The sequence below is a fragment of the Myotis myotis genome, unplaced genomic scaffold, assembly GCF_014108235.1.
Source record: "Myotis myotis isolate mMyoMyo1 unplaced genomic scaffold, mMyoMyo1.p scaffold_m19_p_20, whole genome shotgun sequence".
Taxonomy (NCBI): Eukaryota; Metazoa; Chordata; class Mammalia; order Chiroptera; family Vespertilionidae; genus Myotis; species Myotis myotis.
The window spans coordinates 13,478,402-13,494,197 of NW_023416325.1; the positions used below are offsets into that span (position 1 = coordinate 13,478,402).

The window sequence follows — 15,796 nt, forward strand, 5'->3', positions numbered from 1 at the left end:
TAAAAAAATTATTTTTATTGATTTCAGAGAGGAAGAGGGGAGAGAGGGAAGGAGGGAGAGAAACATCAATGATGAGAGCGAATCACTGATTGGCTGCCTCCTGCATGCCCCCCATAACACGGGCATATGCCCTTGACCAGAATCGAACCCAGGACCCTTCAGTCTGCAGGCCAATGCTCTATCCACTGAGTCAAACCAGCCAGGGCAAGAAATCTATACTTTATTCTGATAATAGAAAGAATCCTTGGACCATGAGAATGACACTATCAGAACACAGGTATTTCTATAGACTGAAGGAGGCTAAAACTAGAAATAGTTAAGACTAGTGAGAAGACTACAGTTGTAATTCTCAAAATATTTATACTCCTTACTACTCTGAAATTACAACAGTTCTTAGATCTGCTGCTTGAGCTTGCTATTGAAGGCATTAATAAAGAAGCACATACATTAAAGATGTATTTTATCAATATTTAAAAGGCAGTATTTGAAGAAAACTGATTTCCTTGGTAGTCATAAATAATTTATCTTATTCATTTAAAAACAATCTGAAGAGCCACAGGTTTCAATGACTGCCTAAAGCAGCGGTCACCAACCTTTCAGGCCTCACGGACCACAAGTTGGCGACCGCTGGTAAAAAGGATCCATGGCAGAATAAAGATTAAGAACTCTCATTAGTCAGTTTACAGACTCAGTGGAAATGTCAGACAGAAAACTAGTAAAGAAGTTTGTATTCAAGAGGAAGAAATGTCAGTCTGGGACCTTGAAGGAAGCATATTGAATAACTTAAAAAATTTTAAATATTAAAGTCAATTATATTTATCAATCATCTACATTGTATTGAGTGCTATGAATATAGCAGTGTAAAAATAGAAAGCTTCCTGTTGTCATGAACTTTATATAATATGGCAGGGGATAAAAAACATTTGTATTATAAATATATAAATTAGAATGGAAGCCAACAAACAATATATAAATTATATAATTAATGTCATCATGGATAACTAGAGAGCTTATTTTAATTAGGGGCTTAAGGAAGGCTCTTCCTCTCTAAGGAAGTGGCATTTAAAACAGAGACCTGAAGAATGAGCAGGAATTAGCCAGGTTGAGGGGTGGCAGAGAAGGTTAAGTATTCTATCGAGCAGGGAGGGGTTAGGCCTGAGTCTTTGTGGATCCAAAAGAAGGCCATGTGGCTGAAGTGTACCAAGCAGAGAGGGAATGGCTCAGGATAAGGGCAAAGAAATAGGCAGTAACCTGGCAGTTGTGCTAAGGATTTAAGATTTATCTTACATGCACTTCCACTTAAAGCTGGGGACTAAGAATACCCAATTTATTGATATATATGTATTTTTTTATGTATTTTTATTGATTTCAGAGAGGAAGAGGGAGATAGAAACATCAGTGATGAGAGAATCGATGAGGGACTCTTCGATCCAGCTGCCTCCTGCACTGGGGATAGAGCCAGCGACCCCGACATGTGCCCTGACTTGGAATTGAATTGTGACCTCCTGGTTCAACACTCAACCACTGAACCAAGCCAGCTGGCGCCCAATTTATATTTTTAAATGATCTTTCCAGCTGTGATATTAAGAATGAATCGTATAAAAGGAAAACAAAACACAACAAGGAAACCATTTGAAGCATTGCAATAGTGAGAAATGATAGCAGCTTGCACTAAACAAAGCAGGTTCATTGTGTTAAACCATACCACCCATTGCAAAGACATTTAACATCTCAGGCCCAAGGGCACTATAAACCAGTAGCACTCTTAAGTCAGTAAAATAATTGAACAAAGAAGAACAACCACACCTTTGAGGGGAGTAGTAAAACCCCTGAAGTCTACAAGAATGATGACAGTGGAGAAAGGAGGAATTAGGAAGACTGGAAAAGAAAGGTGCTGAGTGGGATCTTGTGAATGAAATGGGAGAACAAGTCCAGTAATACCATTAAGGCTGAAAATGAGCTGTGCAGACAGGAGAAAAAAATTTGCAATATGTATTTAGAATATAAAGAATTCTTACAAACTTCAAGATAAGATGACAACACAATATTTATTTATTTATTTATTTTTAATATATTTTATTGATTTTTTACAGAGAGGAAGGGAGAGAGATAGTTAGAAACATCGATGAAGGAGAAACACCAATCAGCTGCCTTCTGCACATCTCCTACTGAGGATGTGCCCACAACCCAGGCACATGCCCTTGACCGGAATCGAACCCGGGACCCTTCAGTCCGCAGGCCAACGCTCTATCCACTGAGCCAAACCAGTTTCGGCTACAACACTATATTTAAAAATAGGCAAAAGATTATAGACACTGAAGTGAGATAATAAACACATGACAAGATGACTGGTGAGTCATAGGGAAATGCAAACTAAAACCATATACTCATTAAAGAACAGCTAAATAAAGAGAACTGACCACATCAAATGCTGATGAGGATGTAGAAAAGCTTGAACTCTCCTAGAGTCTGCAGGTGGAACTGCAAAATAGTACAACCACTATGGAAAAGTTTGGCAGTTTCTGAAAAGGTATACATACAGTTACCATATAACCCAGCAATTCCATTCCCAAGTATTTATTCAAGAAATGAAAATAGCCGAAACCGGTTTGGCTCAGTGGATAGAGCGTCGGCCTGCGGACTGAAGGGTCCCAGGTTCGATTCCGGTCGAGGGCATGTACCTGGGTTGCGGGCACATCCCCAGTGGGAGATGTGCAGGAGGCAGCTGATCCATGTTTCTCTCTCATCGATGTTTCTAACTTTCTATCTCTCTCCCTTCCTCTCTGTGAAAAATCAATAAAATATATTAAAAAAAAAAAAAAGAAAGAAATGAAAATAGAGAGAACCAAAATGGCGGCATAGGTAAACACCGGAGAATGCTGCCTCGCACAACCACTTCAAAAATACAACTAAAAGACGGAATGGACATCACCCAGAACCACGGGAAAGCTGGCTGAGGGGAAATTCTTCAACTAGAAGGAAAGAGAACAGCATACGAGACTCAGAGGCGGCGCAGTGCGGAAAATACAAAGGTGTAGAGGTGCACGCGGAGCGGGCTGGTGGCTGAGGGCACGGTTGTCATTTTCAATCGGGAGGGAGGCTCAGGCCCTGAGCTCCAGTTCTGGGCAAGTCTCTAGGGACCCAGACTCAAACGGGAGAAGCAGGACTGTCGGGCATTGGTCGGAACGCGAGGGCAGCTTTCTCTCCGAGGTTTGCAGCGGTCGCTGGGACTCTGAGAGGCAGAGCCTCTGGGGATGGGACCGAGAGCAGCCATAACTGCTCCCTCCACCCGCCCTGTAGATCCCCTGGGACCTGCCCCGCCCAAGCCCTGCACAGAGCCATTTGCTGGATAGCCTCAGGCAAACGCTAGATTAACACCTCCCCAGAGGACAGAAGTTTTCCCACTGCAGACACAGCTGACTCTCACAGCCAGTTGGCCTGGAGGTCAAATCCCCCCAGTATTACCTACAACAATCAAGGCTTAACTACAACAAGACTGCGCACAAAGACCACTAGGGGGTGCACCAAGGAAGCATAAAAAAAATGCGGAGACAAAGAAACAGGACAAAATTGTCAATGGAAGATATAGAGTTCAGAACCACACTTTTAAGGTCTCTCAAGAACTGTCTAGAAGCCGCCGATAAACTTAATGAGATCCTCAAGAAATCTAATGAGACCCTCGATGTTATGATAAAGAACCAACTAGAAATTAAGCATACACTGACTGAAATAAAGAATACTATACAGACTCCCAACAGCAGACCAGAGGAGCGCAAGAATCAAGTCAAAGATTTGAAATGCGAAGAAGCAAAAAACACCCAACCGGAAAAGCAAAATGAAAAAAGAATCCGAAAATACGAAGATAGTGTAAGGGCCTCTGGGACAGCTTCAAGCGTACCAACATCAGAATTATAGGGGTGCCAGAAGAAGAGCGAGAGCAAGATATTGAAAACCTGTTTGAAGTCGAAACCGATTTTGCTCAGTGGATAGAGCGTCGGCCTGCGGACTGAAGGGTCCCGGGTTCGATTCCGGTCAAGGGCATGTGCCTGGGTTGCGGGCATATCCCCAGTGGGAGGTGTGCAGGAGGCAGCTGATTGATGTTTCTCTCTCGTCGATGTTTCTAACTATCTATCTCTCTCCCTTCCTCTCTGTAAAAAATCAATAAAATATATTAAAAAAAAAAAAAAGAAAACCTCTTTGAAGAAATAATGACAGAAAACTTCCCCTACCTGGTGAAAGAAATAGACTTACAACTCCAGGAAGCGCAGAGAACCCCAAACAAAAGGAATCCAAAGAGGACCACACCAAGACACATCATAATTAAAATGCCAAGAGCAAAACACAAAGAGAGAATCTTAAAAGCAGCAAGAGAAAGAAACTCAGTTACCTACAAGGGAATACCCATACGACTGTCAGCTGATTTCTCAACAGAAACTTTGCAGGCCAGAAGGGAGTGGCAAGAAATATTCAAAGTGATGAATGCCAAGAACCTACAACCAAGATTACTTTATCCAGCAAAGCTATCATTCAGAATTGAAGGTCAGATAAAGAGCTTCACAGATAAGGAAAAGCTAAAGGAGTTCATCACCACCAAACCAGTATTATATGAAATGCTGAAAGGTATCCTTTAAGAACAGGAAAAAGAAGAAAAAGGTAAAGATACTAATTATGAACAACAAATATGCATCTATCAACAAGTGAATCTAAGAATCAAGTGAATAAATAATCTGATGAACAGAATGAACTGGTGATCATAATAGAATCAAGGACATAGAAAGGGAATGGACTCACTATTCTTGGTGGGGAAAGGGGTGTGGGAGATGCGGGAAGAGACTGGACAAAAATCGTGCACCTATGGATGAGGACAGTGGGTGGGGAGTGAGGGCGGAGGGTGGGGTGGGAACTGGGAGGAGGGGAGTTATGGGGGGGAAAAAAGAGGAACAAATGTAATAATCTGAACAATAAATATTTAATAAAAAATAAATTAAAAAAAGAAAAAGAAAAGAAACCCCTAACCTTTTGAATAGAATGGATAGGATTAAGACCAAATAGTATAAATACAGATGTTAGATGACAATAAAGGGAGGAACCTGGCTAGGGGGAACCTGGCTATGATGATCACCTGAAAAAAAAAAAAAAGAAATGAAATGAAAATATATGTCCACAGAGACTTGTATATAAATATTTGTAGGGGATTTATAACTAGAGGCCCAGTGCACAAAATTCATGCACAGGTAGGGTCCCTAGGCCTGACCAGGGATCAGGGCCGATCAGGTTCCCCGCCTCCCACTTCCCTTGCTTCCTCAGCACCCTGCCGCCGCCACCAGTCCCCTACCATGTTCTGTGCCGCTCCCTGGTGTTCAGCACACGTCATAGCGAGCGACTGAACTCCCAGTCTCCCGGCTGAACTCCCAAGGGGACACTTTGAATATTAGCTTTTTATACATATAGAAGATAGCCACAAACTTGGAACAACACAAATATTCATCCACAATGGCAGGATAAACAAACTGTGCCATCAATACAATGGAAAAGTACTCAGCAATGAAAAGGAGACAACTACTGATATATGTAATAAGGATGAATCTGAAAAACTAAGTAAAAGAAGCCAGACACACAAAGAATACAGACTTTTAAAATTCCATTTATATAGAATTCTAGAAAGGTTGAAGCTGATCTACAGTGTCAGCTGATCTCTGGTTTTCTGAGGTGAAGACTGACTGAAAAGGGGCACAAGGGAGCTTTCTGTTATGTAATGTTCGTATCTTCATTGTGATAGTGGTTACACAAGTACATATACATTTGCCAAGATTCATATAACTCTGAACATAGAAAAGTTGTTAGTTTATTGTACATAAATTATATCTCAAAAGGTGATTTTAAAAAACGGAGCTGTTCTATAAAATTATGGGTTGATTTTCTTTCATTATTACAGTATTATTTATTAATTATTGTATTTTCCATTCAACTGCAACTGTAAACCTACTTTTACCCCACCCTGTATACTCACATTAAAGGCAACTGCAAGGGAAATATTCTAAACCAGTTCTGAACAATGGCAGTATCATTAAAATAAGTGCCCAGCCGAAGCCGGTTTGGCTCAGTGGATATAGAGCGTCAGCCTGCGGACTGAGGGGTCCCGGGTTCGATTCCGGTCGGGGGCATGTACCTGGGTTGCGGGCACTTCCCCGGTGGGGGATGTGCAGGAGGCAGCTGATCGATGTTTCTCTCTCATCGATGTTTCTAACTCTCTATCTCTCTCCCTTCCTCTCTGTAAAAAATCAATAAATTAATAAAATAAAATAAGTGTCCAGCCTTCCATAGTCATTTTCTAAAGCTTTGATATAAATATAAAATTTCTGGTATGTTCAGATTTTCTCCCTATCCTCCCCAGCCCCCCTGTCATTATAGTCATTTCACAGCAGAGACTCAATATTTATGGAAAATAGCTTGTTTAAATAAAATAGATGTCTTTTCTTTTTTTTTTAGTTAGCTGTAGAGTCACAGCTTTCATGCACAGACTTGAATTATATTGCATTACTTATCACTAAGTAACAAAAAGTGCTCTCATACAGCACACAATGGTAATCCATTTCCCCACTGAAAGATAGCAGCACTCTTGAACACACTAGAAATTTGGGCTATAACTGTGGAATTGCTATAAACTCTAAAATAATTGGGAATTATTAACTAAAATTTCCTAGTTTAATATTAAATGTAAAATTAATTTAAGAGTGGTAGATAACTTACTTTTAAAACTTTTGCGGAAAATCATAAAATAATTGACAAGAAATCAAGTAATTATTTTAAAATCCTTAATGTTTTATAATGTATTATAAAAATAAAAGATGATATCCATATACTTCATAAAAATTCTAAGTTTTAGAAGTTCAAACCGGTTAGGTTCCCAAATGCATTTTTCTTTGATGAAAATTAGATCTTTTAATAAATTATAAATGCTCCCATTATTCCATAATCAAGGTTATGTGAGTGTACAAAGCACTAATTTTCCCAATTGGGCTTAATAACTTAGAGAATCTGACTTGTCAAGTCATTCTATGTGGAGTTCATGACTACTCCGCCTTATGATTTGGGAGAAAGTTTAAGGTCGTATTTCTCTAGGGTTCATTTCCTTCACATACTAGGACTTTATACATTAAAATAGATATCTTATCATGCACAAGCACCACATATTATACCCAGTGTTAAGCAAGTAAAATGCTACCTATCAGCCGTGAATGGGTTATTTTTAAAGAAAGCTATTAAGCTGTTCTCTAAGCTATCCATTTTGGTGAACTTTAATTATCTGAACACAAAACTACAGTATTTCGTTTCACAGATAAAAATTAACTTGTCTTCAGAGGTAAGTAAGTTAGACTGATCTAAATTAATGTTCTAAAAATAAGTAGGTAGATAATAATATATTTCTTACTTTAAGCTTGATTCTCTCATAATTTACTAACCAAGAAAGCCAGTGCAAAGTTTTCTTTAAGAGGGTGCAAATGATTAAGTGAGCAAATAAAAGCTAGTCAAAAGTCATTTTAGCTATAAAATCATCATAATTTTACATTATTTTAAAAATCAATGCTTCAACATAGTATAGATCAGTGGTTCTCAACCTTCTGGCCCTTTAAATACAGTTCCTCATGTTGTGACCCAACCATAAAATTATTTTTGTTGCTACTTCATAACTGTAATGTTGCTCCTGTTATGAATCGTCATGTAAATATCTGATATGCAGGATGGTCTTAGGCGACCCCTGTGAAAGGGTCGTTCGACCGCCAAAGGGTCGGGACCCACAGGTTGAGAACTGCTGGTACAGATAATCACAGCTTAAAACTGATGTCATTAACATGTATGCAACCTGACTAGAAAAGGTGCACAGCCCAGAGCTTGAACAAATTTGTCTATAAATGTGTTTTTTAATCTCTTCAAGTAATAAAACAGGGCCAAATAGTCAGATACTAGTAAATTGCAACTCTGGCCCTTATCCCTTACTAGTTGAGACATATCTTAGCAACCATTTGCTTGGCTCAAAAATTAGGAAAGCTAAAAAAAGAGGATAAGCTCAAGGATTGTGAAGAGTGTAGAATAGCAGATGCAAAACTAAAAGAATATTAGTTAGGCCTTCTCCCCCAACGTGGTATAGTCATTTTTATTACTTTATTTATTATTACTATTAATTATATTTATCACATGAGACCCTAAAAAGAAAGAAATATCAGACCTCAAATCAGGAGGTCTGAGTTTTAGACCCAACTTGGCTCTACCCTATATGTCTGCTCTGATAGCACTGGTCAAGTTACAAAAAGGAGAAGGTTCCATTACTCTGTCAGGCTTCTTCCAGACATTGGGAAATATAAAACAAACGAACAAAACATAATATATACAAGAGAATGGGGGGGGGGGGGACCCTTTCCCCCTCCCCACGTGGGAGTCTATAATGTGGGACTCTTTCCCTCTCCCCATGTGGGAGTCTGTACTTGTTCTTCAATAAATTTTCACCTTTGCTATACTAAAAAAAAAGAGAGAGAGAGAGAGAGAGAGAGAGAGAGAGAGAGAGAGAGAGAGAGAGAATGGGGAAAATACCCTCATACCCAGTTATGTGGTTGAATGTATATACATATGCATGCCTAGATATAAACATAGAAAGATGAAGACTTGTAGTGACTCAAAGTTCCACAAATTTTAGGTGGACTGAAGTACACAAATTATTGTTTTTTTAAGTGTAAAAAACTTAATATCTTTCTCCACACGAATAGGAAAAATTAGTCTATGTTACTAGACCTAAGATTGCTTATCAGAATTTAGCACTGTGACTATCAACATCCTAAAACCCACAACCAAGAAATTTTGTTTTGCCCTAGCTGGTTTGGCTCAGTGGATGGAGCGTCGGCCTGTGGACTCAAGGGTCCCAGGTTTGGTTCCGGTCAAGGGCATGTACCTTGGTTGGGGGCACATCCCCAGTAGGGAGTGTGCAGGAGGCAGCTGATCGATGTTTCTCTCTCATCGGTGTTTCTAACTCTCTATCCTTATCCCTTCCTCTCTGTAAAAAAATCAATAAAATATATTTTTAAAAAAAAGAAATTTTGTTTTATTTGAAGCATACTAGGGTAGCACAAAGTCAGTTATTATTCTTTGCAACATATAAACTCATCCAAAGCAGTGCTACTTAGAAGTGACCTTTGTAATTTGTGCTCTGAACTTGTCAGGAGAGAGAGACTCTGATGAAGGAGATGGGTTACTCACTTTTTTATCATTCCCCTACATTTCTTTCCTCTTCAGTTATTCCCTCCCACGCTCACTGGGCAAGAATTTTGGAATGGTCCGGGTCAGGCTGGCTACAGTTAGCTATGATAACAGCTAGAGGTAATCAACAAAGACTAAGAGCATCAAGTCTCCCCCAATGCCAAGCATTCAAGGGTAGCAGCACAGGCAGTTCCATGTGCCTCTGGACCTGAAGTAGATAGAGTAAGAAATGAGAAGGGACCTCATTAATCATAATGATCATAGTTTATTGAGCACTTAGCAGTGTTAAGAGCTTTAGAAAAATCCTTGCCCTAACCGGTTTGGCTCAGTGGATAGAGCGTCAGCCTGAGGACTGAAGGGTCCCAGGTTCGATTCCGGTCAAGGGCATGTACCTTGGTTGCGGGCACATCCCCAGTGGGGGGCGTGCAGGAGGCGGCTGATAGATCTTTCTCATCGACGTTTCTCTCTATCCCTCTCCCTTCCTCTCTGTAAAAAATCAATAAAAATATATATATAAAAAAAAATCAATAAAATATATTTTAAAAAAAGAGAAATCCTCATATACTGTCTTTACCAGAATGCTTTGAAGCATAAAACTTCTATTTTATAGATGAACAAACCTAGGTAAAAGGGAGGAATCAATTAACCTGTCTGTGATTGCATAACTAATAGCTAACAGAACTAGGACTCAAGACTAAGTGTGCTGATCTCTAAAACCCTCGTTCTTAGCCACTACACCATACAAAGGCCAATAGTACTTCCTGGCCATGCTCATCTCTGGGTGGTGATGAGCCACCATTAGGTTCATAATTGAGCTGGCTGACAGGTCAACTGAAAAGATGTTGAAGAAGGCAGACAGTGATGACAAAAATAAAAATAATCATAATGATCATGCTACAGAATATGTTCTGCTTCCCAAAGTAGCCTACGCATTTCAAAGGCTCTAGCTATTTAGACCTTCTTTCTCAGGATGAGCCAAAAGCTGTCGTCTCTGAAACAAGAGGCAAATATATGCTGTGAGTTGTCCAAGAGCAGATTTTAAGGCAGAAAATGTAAAGGCAAACAAGACATAAGGGCATGAGAAAGGGGCCTGAATGAGAACAAGTAAAAATATCATGTTGAGCTTGGCCGGCATGGCTCAGCGGTTGAGCATCGACCTATGAACCAGGAGGTCACGGTTTGATTCCCAGTCAGGGCACATGCCCAAGGTTGTGGGCTCGATCCCCAGTGTGGGGAGTGTGGGAATTCTCTCTCATCATTGACGTTTCTCTCTCTTTCTCCCCCTTCCTCTCTGAAATCAATAAAAAGATATTTTAAAAAAAAATCATGTTGAACACCAGTGGAAATCAGTATTCAGAGATTATTTAGTGATGTCAATCATGACAATAAAGTTATTTCCTCTAGTATATATAATCAGGCTGTAAGCAAGATCAGACAAAATAAGGTTTGGTTCTTGTAGAATGGGAGGAAAGAGATCAAGAGAGAGTGAGATTCTGTCAGTCAGCAGACAGAATCCATATCAAGGCCAGACAAGAGCAGTAGACTAGGAAAACCATTAAGGTGAAGGTCTCAAGTCAGGGGGTTCAGGGGAGAGAGGACATGAGGGTAGGGAGTTACAGTCTGAAAAGAGAATGATCTACTTCATATAAGGCTGGACCCTTGCACACCTTTGTAAGCTGTACCCAAACAGGTCAAGGGGAAGAGGCTCAGATGACTGTCCACATTACTAAAACGTAGAGGAATCAAGAAATGCAAGTCTCTTATGAACTGCCTCATTGTCAGAAATATTAAACACCTGCCTCTGACATGTGGAAAATGACTAAGATGAGGAAAATGGTTAAACTCGCCTGCACAATTAAGCAGGCAGTGAGGTATTATGCAACAGATGATAAACTAGGTGAGGTAGAAAAATGTGACATAATTATATAATTCTAAATGCCAGAAAGAAAATCTCTAGGCAGCTCTGAAAAACTATTTTTTACTTCTTTCCATTAAAAACGTTTCTGCAGTTAAAAAAAAAATTTTTTTTTGCAAACCATCATCATAGAAGAAAGGAAACAAGGAAAGAAAGACCCTGAACAAAATTTGATAATCATTCACATGTATGTGAAGTTACAAAATATATGCAATAACTCTCACATATTGCTGGTGGGAATACAAATTATACAATCCTTCTCAAGGGTAATTTGGCAATACCTAACAAAATTATATATCTGTGCATCTATCTTTTGATCCAGCAATCCCAACTCTAGGAATCTACTTTGAAGAAAAACTCCACTAACATGAAAATACATATGCACAAGGCATTATCTATAATTGCAAAACAAAACACTGTAAACAACCTAAATGGCCATACATTAGAGGGAGGTTGAATAAGCTATGGTACACATCTATATGATGGAGTACTATGCAGCTGTAAAAATGAATGAGAAAAATCCCTAAGAACTGCTATGGAGTGGTTTCCAAGATATACTGTTAAGTGAGGGGAAAAAGGGAAAAGTATAAAAGATTTATGTTATTCTTTAAAAAATAATAATATATATATTTATTGATTTCAGAGAAGAAGGGAGAGGGAGAAAGGGACTGAAACATTAATGATGACAGAGAATCATTGATTGGCTGCCTCCTGCACACCCGCTACTGGGGATCCGAGGCCCTTGACCGGAATCAAACCTGGTACCCTTCAGTCCGCTGGCCAACGCTCTATCCACTGAGCCAAACCAGCTATGGCTATGTTATTCTTCATATCCTATATAATAAAATGCTAATATACAAATAGACGAAACGGCAGAATAACCGGAACCACCAACCAACCAGTCGCTATGTGTGCTGACCACCAGGGGGCGTTCATGGAACATGGCGGGTGTTGGCTACAGCAGGATGGTGGAGGTCAGCTTGGGGGCGGGGGGGGGGTGGCGCCCGACCAAGGTGGGGCGCCGGTCACTGTCATCAGGGCGAGCCTCGGGTGATTACCGAAAATTCTTTGCTCCTGTGCACCGTGGTCCCCACTGCCGGCTCTGGAGCCACCGCTCGCACCCACTGCCAGGGCCGGCCCCACTCACACTCACAGCCAGTGCCGGAGCCACTGCTCGCACCCACTGCCAGTGTCCGGCACCGATCCCAATCGTCCCTCAGGGCTTCTCCACCTCCCCCTGCTCCTGAGGGGCAATTGGGGCAGCAGCTGCCCCACTTGCACCGGCTGCTGGCCCTGGCCCCAATTGCTCTGTGCCGTCAGTGGGTGTGAGCAGGGCTGGCACTGTCAGTGCATGGGACCGGCGCGAGTGGGGCTGCCGGCAGAGAGGGGACTGGGGGCCGCAGCAGGAGGAGCCAGGTGGGGGCGTGGAGGATGGGCCAAGACCCATCCCTGTGCCCACCACAGCCTCGTGGCCCACAGTTCCTTTCAAGGTACTTGAATTCATGCACTGGGCCCCTAGTAAGAAAATATACATGTATATGCTTATATACATGTATATACAACAAAAGTATAGAAAGGATAAGCTGGAAACTAAAGAGACTGACTACCTACAAGGGGGTGGGGTAGTGAAGGGTAGAATGGGAACAGCTGGTAGGGATGAACAGGAATGATATTTCTGAGTATCGCCTGTGTGTAGCTCTTACCCTTAGAATCATAGTAATGTATCACATACTCAAAAAATTAAATGAAGACTTAAAACCAACCTAATGTGGAAAGAATACAAAATGCAACACAAACAGTAACAAATGAACTTAACTACAAGAATAACAGAACCACACACTGGAGGGCATGAGGAAGAAACCAGCCTAAGGAACTTTAGAAAACAGTATTTTAACTGGACACTATATAAAGCTAACATCACAAAGAACTATAGATAAATCCTACAATGCAGTTCGTAAATTTGTTTCTCAGAAGGATATTAGTTAGCAATTCTGAAACTACTTTATGTATAGAATGGGATTGAACAAATATGTACACAAATGGAAGATGAGAGCCAGGCTGGTGAAAGAATTACAAACAAGAAGGAAGGCTAAAATAAACCACATGCTGTTGGATTAGAATCAGAGATTATCAGTATGAACTCATATATAGTACATAAATAGATACAGAAATAAATATAGATGTGTGAATAAGCGTGGGCAGATATACATACAACTATTTTCCTAGAGTTATTTGGTGAGAAGACCTAGAAGCAACAATATCCCAGTAGCAATGAGCACACTTTGCACCTCAAAAGATACTAAAAAAAAGGGTGGGATTTGTTGAAAGGACCTAAGAGTCTATCTGGAGGAGAAAGGTCAAAGCTGCAACACTTTGAATAAGATAAACAATGGCAACACTGGATTGTAACCTACAGAATAAAACAAATAGCCATGAGTTCATACTGATATAAATGAGTAAATAAATGGAGAAAAAACAGTTCTTTCTTTTTTTAATCCTCACCTGAGGGTATGTTTTTATTGATTTTAGAGAGAAAGGGGGGGCGGGGGAGGGGAGGGTGGAGACAGACAGAGAAACATCGATCCATTGCCTCTGCACACACCCTGACCAGAAATCAAACTCTCAACCTTTTGGGGACGATGCTCCAACCTAGTCACCCAGCCAGGGTGGGACAGTTCTTTCTTACAGAAGCACTCCAATTAATAATTATGGAAGGAATGAGGGAAATAAAAAATTATCATTAAGCAAATACCACAATAATCATTTTTTCAAACAAGATCCATAGATGGCTGCTTATATTAGTAAGTGAAAAATCTAAGAAGAAACAGGATATCTGCAGTCTTAAAGTACATTCCCAAATATAGTTATTATCTATAATAATAAAAGCGTAATATGCAAATGAACCAAACGGGAGAACAGCAGAACAACCATCCGGATGACCATATTATGACACCCACAGGCGCAAGGCCAGCCATGGTGGGTGTGATGCGATTGGTCGGGGGCCCAGCCATTGCCCCATGATCGCCCTGCAGAGGGAGGCCCAGGCCACCAACTGGTGGGCTGTGGTGGGTGGGCGGGGCCTCCCTCTATGGGGGGCAATTGATCACAGGGCTCTGGACTGTGAGTGGGCACTGGCTGGGTTGAGGGACCCCTCCCCCCCAGCGCAAGAATTTCATGCACCAGGCCTCTAGTGAAGGAATAAATAGGCAGACACCATCTTAACCAAGTGACTGAAGTTAACATCTCCAGGAATAAGACATACTGACATCATGAATTTTGATATAAAAATTGAGAAGGGTACAAACATCAATGATGAGAGAGAATCACTGCTCGGCTGCCTCTTGCATGCCCCCCACTGGGGATCAAGACTGCAACCCGGTCATGTGCCCTTGACCAGAATTGAACCTGGGACCCTTAAGTCTGCAGGCCTACCCTGTATCCACTGAGCCAAACCAGCTAGGGCCAATATCACTTCAAATATATATATATTTTTATTGATTTAAGAGAGAAAGGGAGAGGGAGAGATAGGTAGAAACACTCAATGATGAGCCTTAGCTGGTTTGGCTCAGTGGATAGAGCATTGGCCTGCAGACTGAAGAGTCCCGGGTAAGATTCTGGTCAAGGACACATACCTCAGCTGCAGGCTCCTCCCTGGCCTGGACCCTGGTCGGGGCTTGTGCCAGAGGCAATCAATCGACATGTTTGTCTCACATCGATATTTCTGTCTTTCCCTCTCTAAAAATAAATGGAAAAATATCCCCAGGTGAGGATTAAAAAAAGACAAACATAAAAACCATCTATGATGAGAGAGAATCATTGATCAACTGCCTCCTGCACGCCCCCTTCTGGGGACTGACCCGGCAACCTGGGGATGTGCCCTTACCAGGAATCAATCAGTGACCTCCTGATTCATATGTCAATGTTCAACCACTGGCCAGGCTACAATATCACTTTTATAGCTTCTGTGTAAAAAATTCATCATCTCACTCTGGCTGGTTTGGCTAAGTGGATAGAGCGTCGGCCTGTGGTTCCATTTGGTCAAGGGCACATGCCCCGGTTGTGGGCTTGATCCTCAGTTGGGGGCATGCAGGAGGCAGCCAATCAATGATTCTCTCTCATCCTTGATGTTTCTATCTCTCTCTCCCTCTCCCTTCTTCTCTGAAATCAATAAAAATATATTTTTTAAAAAATCCATCATCTCATTCCACTCATGAGAAAACATCAGACAAATGCAAGTTGAGAGACAGTCTACAAAATCAATCCAATGCTCTTCAAAAGTGTCACAGTTATGCCGAAACCGGTTTGGCTCAGTGGATAGAGCGTCGGCCTTTGGACTGAAGGGTCCCAGGTTCGATTCCGGTCAAGGGCATGTACCTGGGTTGCGGGCACATCCCCAGTAGGAGATGTGCAGGAGGCAGCTGATCGATGTTTTTCTCTCATCGATGTTTCTAACTCTCTATCCCTCTACCTTCATCTCTGTAAAAAATCAATAAAATATATATTTTTTTTAAAAAAGTGTCACAGTTATGAAAGACAGGAAAAAACTGAAAAAATGTCACATTTGGGGGAAACGAAGGAGATACAACAATTCAATGCAACATGGGATCCTAGAAGAAAAAAAATGACATTAGT

General features: G+C 41.0%; 1 protein-coding gene across 5 annotated transcripts in view; it reads right to left on the reverse strand.

The window, feature by feature from the left end:
* Positions 1–15,796, reverse strand: part of MAPK1 (mitogen-activated protein kinase 1) — a 90,839-nt gene that overhangs the window by 54,626 nt on the left and 20,417 nt on the right. Inside the window, exon 1 of one of the 5 annotated variants that reach the window (XM_036354489.1) lies at positions 9,250–9,275. The exons of the other annotated variants lie outside the window; for them this stretch is intronic. Coding sequence (XP_036210382.1) covers positions 9,250–9,260 — 11 coding nt within the window. The 5' untranslated portion in view covers positions 9,261–9,275. Of the gene's footprint in view, positions 1–9,249; positions 9,276–15,796 lie in introns of those variants that run through there. 5 annotated transcript variants of the gene reach the window in all.